Source organism: Ascidiella aspersa, chromosome 1 (assembly GCF_963924565.1).
Source record: "Ascidiella aspersa chromosome 1, kaAscAspe10.2, whole genome shotgun sequence".
Classification (NCBI taxonomy): Eukaryota; Metazoa; Chordata; class Ascidiacea; order Phlebobranchia; family Ascidiidae; genus Ascidiella; species Ascidiella aspersa.
This window is the reverse complement of record NC_139447.1, coordinates 20613350-20637254: the sequence shown is the minus strand read 5'-3', so window position 1 is coordinate 20637254 and position 23905 is coordinate 20613350. Positions and strand designations below refer to the sequence as shown.

Here is a 23905-nt window from a genome sequence, read left to right as displayed (position 1 = left end):
TTTACCAATGATTAGACCCCGTTTTATAGTTCGAGGTGTATTGTGTATACATCTGACGTATATTTTCAACAGTTTGTCTTATTACTTTTAAGCAATTTGCGGGTTTTTTTTCGTCGGGAGCTGTTTGCCTTGTCACCTCTGTACTAAACCTAACTGAGAACGATTTCAGTCCGGGAATACAATTTTTTTATTTTAAAATCTTTCTAGGTAGGCCTATAGGCCGTAATGTAATTTTACTAAAAAAACAGGAACTGCCCTATGGTACTACATGCAGCAAATAAATCTTATATTTTATTTCGCGGCGAGAAATCTATCCTGAGAAAATATTATAAAATAAAACTGGTGCTCTGCAATATGACAAGTCTCGCTTTGCTAAAATGGACAAGTGTAAAATCTCAAGCCTGCAAGTACAACTAAAACGCAACAGTTTTTATAGAAATTTTAAAATAATGGTTAAAATTTACTTTTCATTTGTGTTACCATAGAGTTTATTTAGGAAAACCTGTTTTTTTTTATATTTAGGTTTGTTTGTTTATTTTTAAGTAAAGCAGGAAGATTAATTATAAAATGGCTTCAATCTACAAATTGTAATTTTATTTTGTGTTACAATATACATTTGCTAGCAGTTTATTTGGCCAATACTGATGTTTTATTCACCAAAGGGAACATAACAATTCCCTCATAAAATAAAGCCCTCATAAAACAAAGATATACTAGTATCTGTTATTATAGATTCAAAACCTACTATTCTCTAAATTGTTATTTTAGTTACAATATCCGTATACGTTTATTATCGCAGACCAGCCGGCTGAGCCACTACTGTGCAAGTTCGCCGATGGTGGCCCTAAAAAAAACAAACAGCACCAAAAATTTATTGCTAACGGCCGAACTTGGCGTGACGGTGAAGTGCAATATGCTTATGACCTGCCAGCCATTCACAACGGGTCAGTACTAAATATTGTACCATAAAGTTACAAAATATTATTGTTACGTACTAATATAGACAACCTTATGATGAATCTTTACGACTGATTAAATTAAATTATTAGAATTGCTCAAAACAGACTGATGGTGCAGCCACTTCCGAACACACCTTATCACCAAGTAAGTATTTTATTTTTAAATGTTGCAACCTTCCAACAATGTGCAAGATAGATGTTAAATTAGTTTTTTTTTTAGATGCCTGGCGCACCAATGTGGGTTCCGCATCATTCCTACGTCTTGCAACCACCATTGGCACCGGTAAAAAAAACTGTATGGTATTCTTTAACAGCAGCACCTCAAACTGCTAAAAAGCAAGCATAAATTGTACAAAGTGTTACCTTTGGAGCGTTACTTTGATTTCCTGTTAATCATTTCCTGTTAATTATACCATAGAAGTTACTCATTGGGCCAAGTTAAATTTGCCGAATACCTATTCTCAAAGCCAACGATTTAGGTTTATGTCAACCTAAAATGTTGCGTGACTTTAGTTACATTAACTGCAAAAAAATGGGGCACGTAGTTACCAATTACTGAAATTTTATATTTAATTATCTTAATGGGTTGGCTAATGTAAGATTTGTTTAAACTTAAAACGACTTTAAGATTTGCTATCGGCCTAACTCTGCACAAAATACTTTATTTAAAAAAAGTGAGGCACTGCATTCAGCTTTTTGCTCAACTTGGTTGTTAGTACTATATTAATTAATAAAAAAAATGTATGTAGAGTGGGGTTTTACCGTCCGTGGATCCTAACCTGCATCCAGTACATCCCGGAGTTCTTCCGCAACTCAATCAAAGTCAGCTTGCTGCTCATATGAATCAACTTCATTTAACTCATCCACCTGCTACAGCTCCGGTAAATTTGTCAGCGTCCTTTGATAGCGGTTTTGGAAGTATTCCGGCAACTCCACGCCATATTACCGTACAAGGACAGACTTCGCCTACTGCAGTTTCAGCGGAAAAATCAGACACACTAGCAACTGTATTAGATTTTTCCCTACAGGAAGAGTATCAGCAACGACATGAGCAGAAACAGCATGACACTTACATGGTGATAGATAATATTTCAGGGGCAGTAATGTCAATTCAGCAGTCTAATACATTCAGTCCTGTAGTTGGCCTCAGCATATGCAATAACAGTAATTGTTTTGATTTGGCAGGTTTTGTCCCAGGTGAAAATCTTCCAATTTCTGTGCAAAGTGATAGGCAGAGCCAACTTATTTCACAGTTAATGGTCCTTCCACCGAACGCCCCCATTTGTAGCACAAGTTACTTACCTGTGCTGCCTTCCACGTGTAGTTGTAGCACTAGTATGGTTATAAATTCTCCTAACTTCTCTCATAATTTTCTTGAATGACATTTTTAAAGCGAGGTGTACAGAACCTGTTTTTTATTTCAGTTATAATTTTCGTTATTTTGGGTTGTCAGTTATTCGTTTTCAGCAATGAAATTTACCTAGTTTTAAAATGAAATTAAAGTTTTTATATTTATTTGTTTGAGAATTGCATTTTCGCAGATGATGTTGTTTGTTTGAAGGCAGTACCTAAACCTACGCCAGAAGCAGTTGTTCAAAATTAAACTTTAACGATCTATAGAAATTAGCGTTCAGAATGGTCGAGGTATGGATTCAATTAACACTGATAAGTTTTAAATATTTTCAACAAAATCATTACTATTTAAATGTTTCTACTTTAAGTGTTTGTATTTTAAATTCTTAAATTAACATTTCAGTATGTACCCAGCACCATCGGTCCGCCCATGATACCTCAGTACACAACTTCACCGAATCTTCCTAATCCGGTGAGTCACGTACACTCCCTAAGTCCCTAAGTATATGGGTAATCCAAACTTCACTAGTTTACCAAAATATCAAGATAGTCAACAAATACTTGTAATTAATGTTATGCATATATTGCGCTCATATGGAACCAGATAGCCTACTATATTGTTTAAATTTGTTATTTATTGTATCATTAGTCCCAAATTGATGCACTTCCTCTAAACGAGATTTCAAGCGAAAGTGATCCAGCCGCCAACGATGAAGCGACCGTTGACCAATAAACGTTATAAAAGTATGTATGATGGACTGGTGGTTTTAAAAACATCGAAAATAAACAAAATCGTATTACAATAATAATTCATTTTATTTTAAGCTATCAAGTTTACCAGGCGCACGGTTAAACTATCCGGATTTGTAAAACGACATGGTTTTAACCTAATGTCTTTTAAAACAATTGTTTGCCTATACAAAGTGGCCCAAAAAATAGTAACAACTTTCGGCCGCTTATTAAATCATATTCTTGGCTGTAAACAAACAGTGTTTTACCATTACAACCTTGTTTTTAGATTTCCTGCATTTAGCGGCTTGATTGAATGGACGTCTTGTTAATACCAATTTGCTCAGCCTGGCAGAAGTACTTAAGTTCGTTCCTCTTTGCAAGATAAACATGATTTATTTTGTTATGGTGTATCGCTAATTGGACGATGCCTTGCTAATAAACACACTGCACAAATTTTGTCGACGGCGACCCACAGTTATTCTCAAGTGACTTTTTACTGGGACTTTGTTTTCAATTTTTTTCTTCTGTGATACTTGTTTTACGATGTTCAGGATGCTGTGTGGCTTCTTCAAGGTCTTGTTCGAAGCCCAACCAGCTTTTGAAAGAAGTGCAATGCTTAATTATTCGGAAATTTTTAACATGTTTATTCTTGTCACCTACTCACTGTGTTTTAATGATAGGTGAATCGGCCACAGGCATTTTATTGTAAAGTTTGATTGTACAGTTATTAAAAAATATAACCTTTAATGCAATTTCTTGCCTTCAAATACATGGCATCATTTTAATTGTAAAGTTTTTAAGTAAATTATCAAATATTGTAATTTTGCTATTGTAGGTTATTATTTTTTTAACCCTTAATGTTTATCACCAAAACTTTAATTTAATGTAATAGTGATTTGTAAATTGACATTTCAAACACCATTCGTGTGTAGTGACTTGAAGTGTCCACTTTTAGCACGTTTTATTGTTGTTTGTATTACGAAACATATCACTTCGTTTTTTGTTTTTTTTGCTTTTCACATTGGTATGATATCTTGGGGCATTCCCAAATTCCACTAATGTTTTAGATTTACTTTAAAATCCTATAGATCTATTTTATTTTGCTACATAGCGCTATTTATGTAACTGTGCAAGAGACTGCGTTTTCGTCATCTTGTTAATAATGCAATGAATAGAACCTTTCGACATGTTAAGATCTCCGAACATTTATCATGAGATTCGTGTAAGTTGTCGTGAACAGTTTTTAAAACAGGGCAAGTTTATTTAGTAATATTTGTGTAATTTTCACACATTATAGTCTTTAAAAAGTATGCGTGTTGAGTTTGTTTTGTTACGAGTGTATATGTCACAGTACGCACTCAAGTCACGAAGCAATTTCGTTTTCGCAATATTGCACACATGCATCCCAGTATTGTCGTCCTTTGCTAAAGTCAAAACAAATTCTATTGTGTTTTGTGCGCACGTTTAGCGCGTTGCGAGTGCCTTTTATATGTACAGATTCGTCACAAAGTCGTTTGCAGTCCGTGTTTGCGCCTGAACAAAAACAAGCAGTCGAGTTTATTATTTCCGTCCTTTCGCGCACAGCTTTATTTGAACAACTTTTGTTACCGTGTCAATGCTGTTACTCCATGTCGGCATATTTGCCCAATTGTGTTCAGAAATGTCACAACGTTTTACAAATAGTCAATTTTAAAGTGGTGCAAATGCATGCGTGTTATGGATTATTTACTTTTAGGCCGTTTTTTCTGCATTGTTCTAAAGATTTTTAATGTTGTATTGTACAAAATCGTCGCTTTTTGCCCTTTAGGTTTTACTGGATAACAAAAACATCGCTATGTTCCCGGTTTACTATGCATTTCCGCGTAAATGTTATTTAAATGTTGTGAATAACATTCTTTCTAAAGGATCACAAGTGTCTCGAATATGCAACACACATTTTAAAAACAAGTACGCAATGAGCTAAGTATTCGACTGTTGCAAGTCACAAAACGAATAAAAGATTGACTTCGGCCTTAATCTTTCTCCGTGTTATCCCTCTTGCTTCACAACAGGGACCAACTCTATCACCCAGGGACTTGTATAAAGCCATTGTGTGTATATTCTACGTTTTGTTTGTAAATAAAGAGATGCTTCCTTCCAATCCTGTATCGTTTTGTGATTTTTTTAAAGTAAAGGACTTTGGCTGCAAATTCAATGAAAAAATATTTTGGTCATAAGTTGCTTATCTCATTGGTTAAAACGTCCATCCGTAAATCATTTGTTATAAAAACAGTTTTTAACTCCAATGGTTCTTGCTCATTTTTTTTTTAATTACACCGTGGCCCCCAAGATTATGGAATGTAAAACGATATATTTTGCTTTACTTCTTTTTAAACGGCTATCATCCAAGGCTCTTCAACGTTTTTCTCCATTGTACACTACCAACTTCTTCGTATACCACACAACTTAAAATGCACAAAGGCATGACAAATATCGAGATGACGTCACAAATTTACGTCATAACGCGACGCCATGATACAAGTAAGCTTAAGAACTTTTTGATACTATGTTAATTAATAAAAAAAACTCTTGCGCGCTACAAAGATTGAATCTAAAAACACCAAATGACCGATATTGTGAAGAAAATCCGTTTATAAGGTTATTAAAACTTTCAAATGTTTTATTTAGAGTAGATGTGAAAACTGTAAAGTATTGATCAAATGGCAAACAGGGTATAATGCCTTCAAATTTGTATAATGCCTTCAAATTTGTCAAAATCATTCGCAAAAAGCACAAAACCTATAGTTAGGCTTGCCATACGTCCCGGTTTTAAGGCCTTGTCCTGGTGTCCCACCCGGTCAACTAATTTGTCCCGGATTTTTCAATTTTAGATTTACAAAAAAAATAACAAAAAAATGTTAAAACGTAATACTTTTTAATTTTTGGTTGGTAAGGCTGTCAAACAATTTTTTTAACATAAATTAATTATTTTTCCAGCGGGTTTTAAGAAATATTTTACTGGGGGTGAGGTTGCTGGGGCTAGTTTATTTTTGTGTGTGGTGAGTAAATAAATATAAATGGATATTATCCGGCGGGTGCTGGGAGATATCTTTTTGAGGAAAGTAAGCGAGCGCCGTCGCCACCCGGTCACCGTTAAACAATTTTTTATTTTCAAGGATTTTTTTTCACGTATGACGCAGTTAGGTGCCGGTATTTTGCTGTTACAACTAAAAGTTTAACATTTGTTAGTAATTCTATATCGATAAATGTCGCGGGTTTTCAGCATTACAAATCAAATTAAAGTCATCACATACTGAGTGCCTTAATAAAAATAAGTTTTAATGTTTCCAACTTAAGACTTATATGTTTAAAAACTTATTGATGTCTGTTACCGCACAAAATTTAGGTAGAGTTTGTAAAATTTCGCATTTAATGCGGCGGTTTTAATAGTAGGCCTAACCAATTTTCAGTTTCAAACGAGATTTTACTCACGTTGGACGCAATATGGTACAGGGATTACGCATCTGCTAAAAGGTTTTACGTTTCTAAGTGATTCCAAAATTGCTTTTTGGTTACATACTTTGTTGCATTGTTACCGCGCAAAATTTAGGTAAAGTTCGCAAAATTTCGCATTTAATTCGGCGCTTTTAATCGTAATCAATTTTCAGTTTCAAACGAGATTACGTCGGACGCAGTATGGTACCAGGATTAAGTATTTGCTGAATATCACGCAATATGAACCATGGATGCTATACAACTTAAAATTTTACGTTAGTGAGTGGTTATTTTTTTTTTGATATATGTCAAAAGATGTTTGACGTGCTTAGTCGTATTTAGCCGTTTCATTTCAAATAAGCAGAAATTATTTGCAATTTTGCTTCAACAAACTGTAAAATGTTAGTTTGCGAAGACGAACAATTATATGTTTTACAGTCACGCAGATAAATGCGATAATTTATAACACGCCATCCGATTGAATGCTGTTTCCACACAGGCTGCATATATGCCGTATAACAATTAACGAATAGAGAAACTAAAATGTTTTAGTTCGAAAAAAATTAAAATGTTTACCGCACTTTACACACTATTTAGCACTTAAGCCAGGATATTACGCTATCCGTAACATTACTTTTTAGTAATTAACATGGTAAATTACGTTTTTAAATCATCGGCAATAACATGCGGCTTAAGCAAATGACGCAAAGTACAACATAATATGTAATAATTTTTAGAGGCCAGCTTGATGGAATCTTACATTTTGTTTAACCTATTGTTGAGAATGATTTGGTCCGGGGAATACGAATTTGTTATGGACACAGCGCCTTTGCCAACATGTACAGCCTAATATTGTTGCTGCTTTCACGAGGGCCGCATCCCACTTTAATTGTAGAAAGTAGGTATTTACCCGACTCATTTTTTCACAATACAGAAAATTACTTTCGATTACAATTTAAATTACTTAGACAAACCACCCCTAAAAATAGGGCCCTAAGAATACCCCCTGACAAAATATAAAACAACCGCAACACCGTTGGTAGTTATATCTAATTATTTTGTATTAGGTCTACATTAAGTTTATTATTTATTTACAGTTTTCAATATGCGTCCCGGATTCACTTTTCTAAAAAATGGCAAGCCTACCTATAGTGAGCTTTTTAGAAACGGTCGTTCACTTAAATTTTTATCTTGAATTGCAGCTAACGACATTTTAACTGAATAACATTATGGAAAACGCTTCCCGGCAGAATTAACCACGTAGGCCTGGTTTGTAGCATAATCACAAACTTCGTTTTTGCTTCAATTCATATCTCATTTGACAATGTATCGAACAGTATTGACTGTGTCTTTTTTCGATGGTAATTTGCAATTATCCCACATACTATTTCGATAATATAAAACGTCTTATTAAGTTTTCGAAATTATCTTTGCCTAGTATTTTAACTAAACTGTTTACTGAGCAATTTTATAAAACAACAACGACTTGTTTCTCTCAGGTCTTTTATAGTTATTTGTCGTTTTGATAAATAGGCCTATCAACTAAGCATTTTCAATAATTTAAGTTGAAAAAATAACTGAATTTTGTTCCACTGTTAAAACATTAAAAACAAGTGACCAAGAAACTAATGCGATACTTTCATTGCGTTGTTTTAATCAATTTATTCCTAAAAGGTCAAAACTTTGTGAAAATAAATTATTTTTTAAGTTAAAGTTTCTTAGTTGTAGGTAAGAAAATAATCGCCCTAGCTATTATATATATGGCAACGAAAACAGGGCGATTTTACATAGATCAGCACCGTGCCTTCCTGAAAAAGAATACACCACACACAGTTGCAAAAAAATGCACTTATGCTGACCTAATTTGTTTACCTACCCTTGGTATACCTTTAGCCAGTTGTAGGCTATACGTTAACCATACTCTTGGCCCTCTTGGGTATGCACAGTAGGCCTATACCCGGTTAAAGAGCACTGCTTTATGGTCCCGACAAATGGTTTGTATTAGTGGAAAGTACGTACGCCTTCTAATTTCGCAGGGCACTGAGTATAGTGGATACAGCAGGTGTTAAAATGTATTGACCCGTTTTTTAAATAAATTCTGTGATTATAAACCGTTTTTTTTTTCTAATTTGAAGACGCCAAATAAGTAAATTTATTTTGTCGTGATGTGTTTCAGCTAACTTTAATGTAATTATGTTTATCCTATAAAAGCGTCACGGTTGGTAAATTCTATGCCTACGGTACTGAAACTATATAAGTGCCTTCTTAGTAGGCCTAATGTTTGCTGTTGCGCAGCATCTTTTAATAAATTGACTGACACACTATATTCGCTGTAGCTCATTCTGGGAATCTAGATAATAAATCATTTGACAGATTGTGTTTAGCAAGTGTTAAAATGAGTTGGTTCGAATATCAAACAAAGTGTTAAATTAAAGTATAACGACCAAAATATCATTGTTATAAAGTTTATAATATAAACTATATAGGCCTAAACGCCATTTATCCGGATTACTGAAAGCTTTTTATTTGAGAGACCAACATTCTAACCAAGTTAAGGTGTTTACGGGTAAGTCTATCTACAACAGGGGTTCTTAACCTTTTTTGTATGATTTACCCTTTTAACAAAGATGAAAATCAAATTTACCCCCAATATATAAAATAGTGCTCATCTATTGAAAAACGAAAGTACAAATTACGTACATGAGGTATAATCCAGGGGTCGGCAAACTTTGTCTAGTCGCGGGCCAAAACCAAACTCAAATAGGTCTCTGCGGGCCGCACTAAATGTTAACTAAGAATTGAGTTATTTTCATGTTAAAACGGCTGTGAATCAGCCGGACCTCGGATCGTTTTTGCACCAAAAAACGTGTTTAATTTCATTTAAGGAGACAGAAAAGTGTTGGCGCAAAGCGAATTTTTTTCGCATTTACGTAGTTAAAATAAAAAGTACTTAAAATGGACTATATGATCAATGCGGCGGCTACCCTTGCTTTTTGGCAGCGAGTTGTTGTGATTCCAGTTTGGTCTTATTTTTTTTCTTTTCAGACGGGAAAATTTTGACTCAAAAGAGTTTTTGCTCATCATATTTGGATGAGCATTTGTTATAAGGTTGTTTTAAAGGAGCAGGTTTCATGGTACAGTTGAAAATGTTTCCATGCACAAAACACACTGGATACTTAAGACCATTCCCAATAAGATATGTGAATCCAAAATTCAAATAATTTTTGTGGTACTTTCTCTTCTTTTGGGGCATTTTTGAGGTTAACTTTTTGGTTACCTTTAACGAATATTTATCAGTCAGTGAGTTATTTTTACCACTGAAACGCCTTAATCACTGGGCTAAAAAGATCAACAATAAACCAAATCAGTTAAGCCGTACCCAGTGAACAAAAGTAGGCCATCACATACATAACTAGCAATTTTAAGGTGTTTTAAAGCTTACAGGTATCGCTAGTCTACTAATTAATAAAGCACTTAAAACCCGCTAACGCCAAACTTTCTGGGCCTAAACTGCACAAAATTAAACTTAGTTCACACTGTCTGCTCGGAAACACGTTACCTAAATCTATGCCGTGACTGTTGAAGAAGGTGATAAATTTAAACAGCAAATGAACCAAGATAAGGATATTGCAAATAAACAAGAATCATTATCCAATCCATTAGAGAAGCATAACGTTACTGAAACAAGACGATAAAAATCAATAGGCTACCAGACAAGGTTTGAATGAGCAGTTCTAGCTACCAATACCTACAGCTGGCACAATTTGCTGTCCTGTCAGCTGATGTGGATATTTTGATTGATAGCTAATTTACCCCCTAAAACGATAAAATTTACCCCCAGGGGTAAATTTACCCCAGGTTAAGAAAGGCTGATCTACAACGTCATAGCAATAAGACGTTTTATCGAACTAAAAATGCACGACGTTCACCTCTTACCAGGCACGGGACGTTTCTAAAATGTTCTTGTATTATTATGCCAAGTTATGACGTCATCTGTAATCTTCCCCGAGCAAACATCCTGGGTCTGCCCTGGTTCCTTGCCAACCCCTTCAATTAATACTTACATGTTAAACAAGTCTGCTTTCATTTAAAGCATTGGATCATATTCCTGTAAATATTAACTTTTTAACTTCCCTACGTTCACATTTGTAATATTACAATAGGCATAATCAGCAAATCGGTAATCGATATTGTCGATTCAAAGAGCACTGTTTATCACTTTTTAACTTGAATAATGCTGCAAATTTTCTGTTTTGTCTATACCAGGATTAATTAGACAAAATTATTGAATATTGGATTTCATACAAAATTACGTAAATCTACAAAACACGGCTGTTATATAGTTAAAAATTGCGAAAAATCAGTTGTGTTCAGGGGAACACACAGTACAACCTATAAACTAGGGGGCACGAGCCGATTGCTCATAATTTTGGCTATTTAACTACGACGTAAATGTGAAAAATTTTCGCGCTTTTCACAAATCTTTTTCCTGCTTCTGGTATGTTAACGTTTGAGAAAATCTTTTCAGCCTCAAAGCGTCACGCCTACGCTGGATTTTAACTATCAACTGTTGTAGTTTCGACAACTTATTATTTCTATGTGCATTTTATTGCGCTTTACATGAATCCATTGCGGTTTTTAAAATCAACATACCGGTAACACCAAGAGTTTACCGGCCCTATTGCAATTATAAAATAAACCATTTTACCGATCACATTTATATTGTTTTTCTAAATAAACACCTTTTATTATGATGGTTGTACTCAAATTTCAAACCAAATAAACGAATTATTTTCGCAAAAATTTCACTGCCTTCTTCATAAATGTGAAATGGCTATACTTCTATCTATCGGTAAATTTATCTGCCAAACCAAATTCCTCCTATAGCCTATTGTATAAATCTCATTTCGTCTGGTGTCCCCTCGTTTACCTTGTTTTTACTATTTTCTATATAGGAAACAGCCTTCGTCTTTCGGCCAGGCCAGAAGAATCACCTCTGCTCTCCTTATTTTTTCCTTTTACCCTGAGACATTTTAGGTAGGGGCTTTTATGACATATGGTACCCTAATACAAACTGCAAAAAAGGATTTTCAACTGATTTGATCAGTATTGGATACATTGACCATAACTCGGTCATTATATGACAAAAACATGTAGTTTTGGTGTCTATGTCTTGGTTTTTATACCCTGTGAAGTCAATGAGCGTATTCTAAGAATTGTTGACTTATCTGATAGTCTATAAATTCAATAAGGCAAGATGGATGCCAAAACAATTAAAATGAACAATAACAATGTATTGGTTATCAAAAAAAAGGTGAATTATTATATATTTTGGGGTAAACTAAGCGTAAAGAGTTCATACAATGTGGTCATGTAGACTCGTGACATAATCCGCGTAAATAAAGCACATGGATCAAGTATTTCTAAAGCTCCTCGCTATCACTCTCGATGTCATCGTTTCGTCATCATGGCTTAACAACGGTGGTCTTTGATAGATATGGCGGTCCTTCTATCAAAGACAATACCCATTAAAGACGCGGCATGAACGTCCATTCGGTTGTGCACTTTACTGCATACACCGAGATTACCGTTTATTTGGCAACGATGACAGTAGTAGGCCTAACCTTGAAACACTGCGCTACAATACATTGGCCAAGAAAATTACACCAGCCAAGTACTTTTGTTCACCCTGATCGTTTGCCACCTATAACATCATCTACCAAATTCCACTGCCTCGGAGTTTACTACCAGATTATGGTCTGGATGAGTACTAAAAATGGTATGAATGCCCTAGACTGGGGATGGAAAGTAGATAATAATCAGATGGTTCAAATCATGACGGACATAAAAACTGCCACGGACAACCTACTAAAAATGATACACTGCAATCATATCCTGCACCTTCATTCAGTCGAAAATCAATCCTCACAAACCTTTATTTTATTATCTACCAAGGAGCCTAGAGTGTCAAATCTGTTACCTCAAATGACACTTTAAAATACGTGAATCGCATCATTTCGTACATTCGTGCCATTGCTCTTTATTATCGGTAATTTCGAGAACGTCTGCAGAAGACGTTCTGTATCATACCACAGTTTGTTGGTTGTCTCAAGGAGAAACATCTCGCCGCGTTTTGCAGTTGCGTAAAGAAATACTGAAATAGTATTCCACAAGAAATAAAGATCGCCCTTTACAAAAATAAGAGCTTTCTCACATTTCTGGCGTTTCTAATGGATTTTCCATCCTATGCCAACAATTTCAACCAAAGCCTGCAAGGAGATACAACAATATGTATCATGTACACAAAAATATCGATTAAGTGTTTTCTCCTTAATAGTGTATTTTTCTATTTTACACAATTTACGGCTCTCGTCGAAAGCTGCGAAAGACAGGTCGACAACATTCCAATCACTCTTTTTTAGGTGTTGTTGATACCGGTACTGTGTTGCGGGTTTTTGCTGAAAGTTTTCAAGATCTTTAAAAATTTTCGCAAACATTACGACTCGTTGCTTTTCCACAACTGGTTGAAACCGGAAGTACTCCGTTACATATTCAGATGGAACTGTTGGGATTATAAGATATTGAGCAGTTTCTGACTAAGTTCAAGTGCAAAGAAAATTTTCTTGACACGTGGAAAAATGCACTTGATTATCCAATGTTGAAGAATCTGCACGAGAAACTCTTGTTCTTTTTGGACACTCTTACGTGTGAGAGTCTGCCTTTTCACAAATGAAGTACCAGAAAAAAGAGTACCGAACGCGATTGTTGGACAGAAACCTGGACTCTCAACTAAAACCGATGGTATCTCACGAGCAAAATCAAAGGAGTCACTAGTTTGTCACAGACTTTTATTGAACAAATTCATTTAAAAAAAGTTTGTTATTTCATGTTACTATTAGGTACAAGTATGTTAAGTTTAGCAGATATTAACGAATAAATTCTTCTCTTAGATAACGCAAATTAAAAAATCATTTAAAACTCATGTTTTATATAGAGTTAATCGTGTTTTATATAGAATTAATCTGAGTGCGGCCGGGAATAGCAAAATGCTTGAGCATCCCTGTTCTAGAACAATCATTGAAGGCAGAGAAAACATGAAGGACAAAGACAAATTGGGTACAAAGATACTATTAAAATATTTCGAAAATATAAAAATACTAGATAAAATACCCGGCGTTTCCCGATTTAAATAGATTTTCTAACTGATAAAGGACTATGTGGAGTTGTACCTGCTGTTGTATTTTTCTTTTTTTTAGGGCTCAGGTACCTCAGGGGTGGTTTGCTAACTCCCCCTCTCGGTTCGGGCTCATCATTGCCCCGTTTTTGTTTTTTTTTATTTTATTTAAAGCTCTGGCATGTAAAACAGGCCTAAAGGGAAACAAAACGACGTCCTTAAAACAGGCGAACGGGCTACATTTCCCAGTATTTAAATAAGGTTACATGTAAGAATTAAAAGAGAAGGACAACGAAAAAGACAAATTAAACCATAATAAACAAAAGAGATATTATATACAAGGAGGTAGGAGGAATAACCTAAGGTTTTGGATTGACACGGGGTTGGGACGATTTAACTTGGTAGTAGAGGAAAGGTCAGTTGGTACTAAAGGAGGGAGGTTAGTTTAACGACCAGGTCGACGTGGGGCGAGTTGGGTTTGGCCTGTTCAATTTGGCACCGGGATCGAATAGAGTTATTAAAAATAATATTAGGCGTTGGGGTGGGGTGGGTTGCGGGTCTGGGGTGAGGACTTTTTTGATACGGGTTTTCCAGATGGTGTGGTGAAGGATGGTGTTAAGGAGGGTGATAAGGTCGTTATTGGGGAGCGGGGTCGGGCGACAAAATAAATATGGGAGTGGTTATCAAAAAAGGTTGTGGGTAGAGAGGTAAAATTAAAGTAGAGGTTCTTGACGTGGGTCAGGAAGGGTTGAATTTGTGTGCAATGGTGGAAAAGGTGGGCGTCAGATTCATATCGGGAGTGGCAGAGCGGACAGTTGGGGTCCAGGGAGAGGATGTTTGGGGTGGTGTGGGATTTAACAAGCATTGCATTGTGGGCAAGTTTATAATTAAAGGTTTGGAGCTATGAGGAGCATAGGGTGATGAATTTGGGTCCAGTTGGGGGGTTTGCAGCTGGGGTTTGGGTTGGAGTATCGCTGGGGGGTATTGAGGCGGAGGTAGAGAGGTTTGATTTTGGGACAAGTTAATTCAGTGAGGGTGGGGTTATACCGGTTTATGAGAGTCCAAATTTGTTGATAATATTGCTAAGGACAGGCTGTATGGGGGAGCGTATTTTTAATCCGGAAGTCATATTTTTTGGAGAGCTGTATTCCGAGGCTATATTCAATGATTTGGGTTTGGGTGTCTGCGGGGGAGTCCAGGATACGGTGGTTAAGGTAGGGGCCTATGATACGGATAAGAAAGAGATCGAGGTAGAGGGGGATGTTGGCGACCGAGTAGCCCCCGTGGGAGCGACTGGCCGCCAGGGTGTCAGGCGGGATGAGGGGGTTATGGGGGCCGATAAAGTATTGAAGTGATTTTTGGTTAATTTTATTTCTTAGCGGGTTTGGGAGAGGATAGACGGCAGCCAGTTGTGTAAAATTTGGTAGGAGGAGGGTTTTAGAGAGAATGGATTTAGAATCAAAGGTGAGAAATGGGTGTGTGATTTTTTGTTTTTTTAAAGTTTGTGTATGAAGTCTGCCATGCTTGGGTAATTTGGGTGGGGTTTTCAATGGGGGTGTTAAGGGGGGATATGGATAGGGGATTCCATTTTATGGTAGGTAGGGTGTAGTAGGAAGAGGGTACGGATTTGGAGTAGGTAGCCTTCGTCTTGAGAGGGTTGAGGGCCAAACCGGAGACTGTTTCAATTTTTTTTATTTATTTTTTATTAGTGGGCCGTGCCTGGAGGTACTGCAATACCAGGACAACCCGTGAGCAGGGCGAAGCAAGCTTCGGAACCGTGCTCCCTGTCCAAAAATCAGGTTAATACAAAGAGCAAGCGAATCGCTTGCGTCCCAGGTATTAAACTGAGAAGAACAGACTTTTTTGACTGTACACCGGTTTATTAGCAACAAGTTAATTACGCAGCGAAATACGATAAACGGAAAATACGCATACGTAAAAAACGATAATAAACAGGCTTCGCCGGCAGGAATACTGTGCGTTGCACGCGCGGCCTCCGTCGCCGTGAAGGCTGACGGGTGACATACTTTGGCTTGGGGTTTGGGGTACGGGCGCTTAGGAGGTCCACGGGAAAACTGAAAATAAATGAGATTAAATGCGATGCGATTAGACTGCGGGTTTAGTTAAATTGAAAAATGAAAATATGGGGCCATGCCGATGTTCGGGCTTACAAGGGATTGTCGCAGGAGGCAGGGGGATTTGCGCAGACTGGCTCGAATATGTGGCAATGATGTTATTTAAATAAAATATATGATTTCCTATTGTGAAGTGACAAAAAAGTGGGTGCGTGTAAAAAGTGGCGGAAAGGGTGAGTGTAAATTAACTTGATTGATAGTAAGGCACAATATTAAAAGGGTAAAAAGGTAAGTGCATTTTATAAAAATTTAAAAGTTTCAAGTGCGGTTAAAAATTATAAAAGTTAAAATTTGAAAAAGTACCAGATGGTCTAAGTGCGTTTTACATAATGATAATTAATATGGTGAGTGGGGGTGGCGCAAAAATTACAATGATAAATGATAAACCGCGGCGGAGCTAAGTGCAATAAAACAATGATAAACTTTGGTAAAAGAAAATACGTAGCGCTCCGCCGCGGGTGTGGTGTAGTGTGGTGCGAATCCGGGTGCGAATTTAAAATGGGCCGTATTTTAATCCATGGCACCGGCTGTTGAAGTCCGGCCAGCCGGCCTCCCAATGGTGCGGAACTGATGGGCTGGGGACCGAAGAGCATCTTGTGGAACCTGGGGCTGTGCCAAGTCGGCCCCATTGGCGTGGGTTAAATTTGAAGTACTCCGCGCGGCCTCCGCCCCTGTCGCCGTTGTACTTGAAGTAGTTGACGTGTTGTCGGGGCGGAGATGTTGAAGTGACGAGCCGGGGACATCGTATATGACATGTCATCTGGCTGTCCCCCGCGAAAGCGTTCCCGGACCTTCTTAACAGGAAGGAGGTTGAGGCGTGCTTTTATCGCGAAAGAGTGCTCTGGGATACCCAGAGCCCCGGGTTTCTTCAACCAGTGGTTCGAATAACCGTATTGGGTGTGAGCCCCTACCGTCTTCCCCTGATCGGGATGACTGGCCCACACCTCCCTCCAACGCTTTGATTGTAAGGCGCGGAGGGTCCTGGTAAGTACTCCCCGGTTGCCGGGGGCCAACGTCTTGCCGCCAGACGTTGCAGAGAACTGCCCGTCAGCATCGGCCTCGAACCGTACGTTAATTCGAAGAGAGGCCTTGCGCTGAGACGGGGGAGCTCGAATCGCTTCAGAGCGAGCAGCTTCTGGTGCGGGGTGAGGGGCGACGTGAAAAGCCGCGTGATTAGCTCGACTGACAACTCGAGGATCTTACTCGATCGAGTGTCGGGGAGGTATACTTGCCGCACTCCCAGGTAGCGGTAGAACTCGTCGGTTTCGATCACCTCCACCTTCTCGCCCGAGAGCTCGAAAGGTTCGGGGTCACGGAGACGACGACCTCCGACCACCACCTGGGACATGACGCGACACTTTTTGGGGTTAAATCGGATACCCGCCCAGTCGGCGAATTCCTCACACACCTTTAACTGCTCGAACGTCTGCGACCGCGAGCTCGAAACGAGGCACCCGTCGTCAGCGTAAGCCAGAACTTGGGTAAAGACTCCTGGGGCGCAGTCGAACCTGTACCCGCATCCTGTCCGAGCCTTGACCCCGCGCACAAGAACCTCCGCCACCAGGTTAAATACGAGACCGGACAGGAGGCAGCCTTGGCGAACCCCCCGCCCTACCGGTATCCCGCCTGTCACACCTGCGCTCGTTCTCACGACGCAAGTGTTACAGACGTCTATATCGGCCACGCACTCAGCCAGGTAGCGAGGAACTTGAAGCTCGTCCATGATGCTTCGGATACAGTCGTGTCGGATACTGCCGAAGGCGTTTTTGATGTCTAGCCAGGCGACGAAGACATCCTTCTTCGCCTTGCGAGCATCCGCCAGCGCACTATCCAACACGAAAACGTGCTCAAACGTACCCTCGACCGGCATAAAACCCTTTTGTTCGGGGGAGATGACTCCGCCCTCAATTGCCCAACGCTGAAGACGACGCGCCAAAACCGCCGCGTACAACTTGTACAAGTTGCGGCAGATGGAGATGGGTCTCCAGTTGGATACGTCGTCGAGGTCGCCGCCCGGATCCTTGCAGATCAGGGTGACCCTCGATTCGCGCCACTGAGCTGGCACCCGACGAGCGATCCTACAGCGTTCGAGGAGCTCCGCAAGGACGGTGCCCTTGGGGTCTAGAGCCCTCCAAAAACCGTAAGACAACCCGTCGGATCCAGCTGCCGATGCAGTGTTAACCGATTGGAGAACCAGTTCCACTTCCTGCGGAGAGATTGGCACCGCATCCACCTCGTCAGGAATAGAAGGCGGCGTAACTCCTCGTCACGCCTGGGTTCCCATCCAGTCGGGGATCTGACCGAGAACGTCGTCCGCTGCTGGAGCCTTGAGTTCGGCGCGGAACTTGTCCTCGATTACTCGAGGACTGATTCCGCATTTGACCTCCCCTTTCAACCCATCCGTGATACGTCGGACAGTCGCCCGCTGGTCCCGCCAAAAAGCGTCGCGTAAAGATTTGCCCTTCGCGGCCACACCCTTGGTCGGTGGTTTAGGGTTGTTCTGGTGGCCGCGTTCCCGGTTAACCGTGGACCGGCGCTGAGCACCGCGGTTATACCGGGGTTTACGCGAACGAGTTTTGGTGGTGGAACCAGCGAGGACTGTCCACTCCTCCAGTGAGCGCTCGAGCTCGCCAAATTTATCGGGGTGTAAATAGGCTGATGCTAACTGCGCTAGGCGAGCTCGTAAATCGACAAAAGTGAGGTCAGACGATGGTGCCTTTAAATCAACTCTATCGTCGGGTGTAAAAGTGCCTCTTTCACTGGAGGAGGTCGCATTACGGTTCCGGTCAGCGTCACAAATTGCCCCGGGTAAAGGGGACCGCCCAGGCACGGCAGGTTCGCTCGGCAACGAAGCTTTGCTTCTTTCGTGTGTCAAACACGGAGCTCTGTTGACGAGAGCCATTTCAGAGTGTCATTGTCGAGGTCTCTGAGGCCTCGTTCCCCATGGGGTGGACGGTAGGTGGTACATTCCTCCACGATGTGATCCGCAGTTTGGTGTTTGCTCGGCAACGAAGCTTTGCGATCGAACCGTCTCGGAGCGGTCGGTCGCTCTGGCGCGCCCGGAACGGGTTTGGGCGACGGGCAGTTCCCTGCCGCCAACACCTCCCCCGTCCCCGCAACGTTAGCCTCGGCAACGCGCGGCTCCACCACCCCGAGAGATGGTGGAGCCTGGTCCGGCCCTCCAACGGGAGAGGCGGCCGACGCAATCGGAGTTTCCACGTTAAGGCTGCCGAACAATCTGGCCTCCTTACGGGAGATGGTGGATAGACCACAGGACGCGTCCAACACAACATCTGCCAAGTCGTGAACAGAGGCCAAATGACGCCTGACAGATTGGAGCGTGGCCGACACCATCGAGCAGCCGGAAACCCTACACCAAGACACCGAGCCCTCTAGCCCACTAAACGATACCTTCAGGGGAGGTGCTTCCTCCTGCGACGGAGCATCCGTAGTGGTGGGAGGTGGCAGTGACGAGGATGCAGTCCCCTGAGCCGCGCGTGCATTAGGTACTCCTGGGCGAAGCCTGCGTCGCGGTGGTGAGGCCATTACCGGTGTACAGTCGCGTAGGTCTTGGTTAAAAATTGTTAAGTTAGGTTAGTTGATGATTAGTTGCGTTGATAAAAAGTCGGTCCAGTTAAAAAACGCGAACGGGTGGGTATTAAAAGAAAAAATAAAACAAACAAAAACAACTAAAACTAGGAGAGGGACCAGAGAAATACAATTTAGGCCGGCAGCAGGCACTTATTAAAAATTAGTTAGTTTTAGGGGTGTAGTGATGTAGTACTCTAAGGGTAAATTAAAAAATATAAATTAAGTATTTCTCGGCCAGAAGGATAGAGGGTATGTATTTAAAACTACTGAAAAAAATAGAAGAATGCCGGCACAAGGGCCAAACTGGGGGTTAAGAGGTGTCGCTTCTCGGCCAACCGTTTTTCTAAATTTGTAAAACTGAACAGTTGGCAATCGACCTAAGTGTTCAAATTTATTTTGGGTTGGCTGTTTGTCTAGTTAGTTACACCAAAAATAGAGTTGATTGTCCAATAGTACAATTATTTGTGAAAGTTTGTAGTTGCTTTGACCAATATAGTTAATTTGATAGATGTCGAGAATATTTAGATTCAATACAACCAGAAACCAGGAATGAAAATTTGTCTAAGTCTAATTTTAGATTGCCAACTGTCTCCTTAGTCTAATCATTGTGGCAACTGTCGAGTCGGTCGATATTAAATCAATAAGAATTCTGGGAAACAATGCCCGAGGTGTCGAACCAAGGGGTTCGGAACGGTCCAATAATCCAATATAATCAAGGGAGATAAATAAAATTCCAAATTGTTAAATACCAAATCGCTGAAGGTTGGTGGTCACTTGCCAAGTGTAAAAATACTCGATAAGAAAATTACAGGTGAGTGATGTTCCTAATTGTCCAGTAAAGGTAGGTAGGGTTTTTAATCAAATGTTGCAATTGTGTATTTATGTGAGTTAACAAAGACAATATTCCAAGCAAACTGTTGTTATGGTTTCAACTTGTGTTTGTTAAATAGCCCTATTACCAAGGAAGCAAGAGACAGCCTTCCAGATATTTCAAGTGTTAAATTGTTCAACTAAGTTAATCAGGGGCCAAGTATTAAATTCCGAATGTCAAAGGTTTAAGTTAATGTGGTCTAGTGAATTTTAACTAATAAAATGCTGAGGTCTAGAGAACCGAAAATAAACTGTCCAAGCAACCTAACTGAATTCAATGGTCTAGGCCAGCGTTTCTCAACCGGTGCGCCGCGGCGCACTGGTGCGCCATGGAAGGCTGCCAAGTGCGCCGCGAGCGAGGAAAAAGTATGTCGAAATAATCCAAGATTATTCACAATAAGACTTTAATGGACAAAATAACGTTTTAGTCTCAAAGGCTGGGAGTCCCTTTAAAGATAGGCAACTATAAAACCCATATAATAAAAAAGCAGCCAATTTAAGAGAAATATCGGTACATCTTAAATATTTCGCGCTCGCATTGCTCGCAAGGTGCGCCGCCACGTTTTCATACGTCTCAAGGTGCGCCCAAAATTAAAAAAGGTTAAGAAACACTGGTCTAGGCACTAAATGTGTCTAGGTTTTCTACAATTGTTAAAAGGAACTGTTAAGGTATCTTGTATTCAAATGATCAACTATTAAAATTAATCAGTACTCCAACTTTAAGAGTTTAAGTTGACAGAGTCTAGTGTTAGGTTTTATTGAATGAATACTCGACTCACTCCAATAATCCGAAATCCAAATGTTAAAAGTGTTTAAGGAATCCAAAAACCAATTGATTGTTGCCAATTTGAAGAGTTGGCGGACTTAATTTTGTTAAGTAACAAGGGAACCTAGAGCCAATATTCAAAATGTAGTAGAATAAATCGTCCAAGTGTGACAAATAGATCCAACAATCCTATAAGCAAATGTAGAACCTATCCAGATCAATCAACTAATTAAATATTCCAATAAAGGCAGTATTACCCAGGTCCAATAATTTGAATGACAAGGTTTGTGTTGTCAGAGACCAGCAATCAATTTTAGCAATCAACACCTAGGTTTAACAATCCAAACACAAACTTATTACGGTAATTCAAGCAGGCCAACCAATCTATTGGTTTTATCCAATTTGAATTAAGGAAACACCTAATTTACAATCTAAACCCAAACGTTAAAACTGTCCAAATTGGTTAATTAATAGCAATTATAGGTAAACTAAATGTTAAAGTAGACAACTGTTGAATTCTTAAATTGACTGATAGCAATATAGACCAGATCCGGATCCAATTATCGACGGTGAAAATTGCTAATTCTAGAAATTGTATGTCGCAAGGTTGATAATATCCAAATACTGTAATCTTATTCTCCAATTGTTAAAGTTTCCAATACTCAGTACGATCAATAGTTGAAGTTTAATGTAGTAGTCTAAATTCGAAATTGTCAGGAATGAAATTGCCGGAAATTGCGCTTGCTCGAGTCAAGACCTGGAGGCTCTAATAGCCAGAAGGCCGCAAAAGCCAGGTGCAGGCAACAACAACAGACTCCAGTTGGCACAGGCCAGACAAGGCTCAAAGGCTCTATTAGCCAAAGGCCGCAAAATCCAATGTAGGCAACTATAACAGAATAGGCACCGGTCAGACAAGACCTTAAAGGCTCTATTAGCCAAGAGGCCGCAAAAGCCGGCGCACAAGCAAGGCAACAGGAGCAGACTAAAAAAAAAGCAGACAAAAAGCTACTTGAAAACAAATCAGACCAAAAGCTACTTGAAATGACCAGGTACTAAAAGGCAGACTTGGGCCGAAATTTAACCAGGCCAAAAACCGACTGAGGCGAGACCAGACCAAGGCAAACTGAACCGAATAGCACGAGTAAACTAAATGAAACAGAGGCTAACTTGAACGGACCACAAACGAGACGAACCTAGGACTTGAACCGAAAAACCAAAAGCTGACTAATTGTTGCCAACCACAAATGAAAAGCAGATGCTTAGTGAACAAGATGCCCAAAAAATATGTTATCGCTTGTTGCAAAACAACGTGGTCACAGCTTTGAAGAGCCAAAGTATCAAATAGTGGGGGGAGTTGTATTGTTTGCTCGAAGAGTAAAATAGAATGGGCGTAACGAATAAATGAAACAAGCCTTTATAGCTTGGATAATTGGCAATCTACATAACACAGACAAATAGTAATCACCACAGGCAAAACAGTAAAGAAATGCGGTACAATCAACGAAACAGGTGACTGTGAAATGCGCGTACGCGATTACTGCCTTAAGGAAAGTACACAGAGCGGGACCACAACACCTGCAATGTAAATAAATTACACCTGCAATACGCGCGATAATTTGCGAAATCAACCTGAATTTTGCGTGGTTAAACAAAAATGAAAGAATCCCTTTATCGTGTGAGGTCTTCGTCACTATTGCATACCCCTGGCTCACCCACATCCTCACCACCCGCAACTTCCCCCCACCCTTCATAAATTACATCCAAACCACCCAAACTTCAGCTACCTCCGCCATTTTATTTCCTGCGTTCCCACTTACCCCTTTAGACATTTTCTCAGATCTCACCGGCAAAATTATATCCTTTAATATTAACACTCTAACCCATACCATACATTTAACCAATATATATGCCCCGTCCGGTAAAATCAATTATTTAGCCAACAACAAATTTTTCGACAACCTTTACCCCTACGTAACCTCCCCCCACCCCACCATCCTGGCTGGAGACTTTAATTGCGTTCTCCAGCCCCACCTTGATAAATATCCCCCAGAACCATCCCGTCACCCCAACAAACCCTTAATTACCCTATTAGATACCCTTACCCTCACCGACACCTTCCGTACCCTTAACCCTTACGCCAAAACCTTTTCCCGCCGCACCCATAACTCCCAATCCCGCCTTGACCGTTTTTATGTTACCCCCAATGTTACCCCCGTTAATCACACCTTCACCCCAACCCCCTTTTCAGACCACGACCTAGTTACCCTCACCCTTGACATCCCCATTTCTCCCCCCAGAGGCTACGGCCTCTGGAAAAACGACAACCGCACCCTTACCCACCCCTACTTCCAAATACCACTTTTCATCAAATTAAACCGGCTTAAATCAATACAACAGGACTATGACCCCCTTAATTTTTGGATTCTAGTCAAAACCCAAATTGCTCACCTCCATAAAGAAATAGCTAAAAAACTTAACGTAGAAAAATCCCGGGAAATAGCCCAGAAACATTCGACCCTTGCCAAATTACGGGAACAAATGAATCCCCTTAACTACCCCCAAACCTTTGCTACTTTCCAAACATTAAAACGTGAACTTAACCAATACTATATGGAAAAATCCAAACAAGACCTTCTAAAGGCAAAGGTTGATAATATGGAAAATAAAAATATATGTAATAAAGCCCTCTACACCCGAGTATTGCCACAAAGAAAACGAACCCATATTAAAGAATTACTGGACGAATTTCACCTCCCACATACCACCCCCTCAGAACTCTGCCACCTAGCGGAAAACTTTTACCAAAACTTGTACGACTCCCCCCCGATCCCCCAGACCCAATACGACCCCT

The 23905-nt window shown here is 39.8% G+C and overlaps 1 protein-coding gene and 1 pseudogene across 3 annotated transcripts in view; one reads left to right on the top strand and one right to left on the bottom strand.

Moving 5' to 3' along the window:
• The window catches only part of LOC146168224 (RNA-binding motif, single-stranded-interacting protein 1-like), a 47601-nt gene extending 42418 nt beyond the window's left edge, over positions 1-5183 (top strand). For 2 of the 3 annotated variants that reach the window (XM_083398008.1, XM_083380347.1), the window contains 4 exons: positions 800-944; positions 1050-1104; positions 1180-1242; positions 1709-2704. In XM_083398008.1, coding sequence (XP_083254134.1) covers positions 800-944; positions 1050-1104; positions 1180-1242; positions 1709-2341 — 896 coding nt within the window. In that variant the 3' untranslated portion in view covers positions 2342-2704. The other variant, XM_083380356.1, reaches the window with a different exon arrangement.
• A 10212-nt stretch (positions 5184-15395) lies between these two features.
• On the bottom strand, positions 15396-15603 carry LOC146168223 (U2 spliceosomal RNA; annotated as a pseudogene).
• Between the last annotated feature and the right edge of the window lie 8302 nt (positions 15604-23905).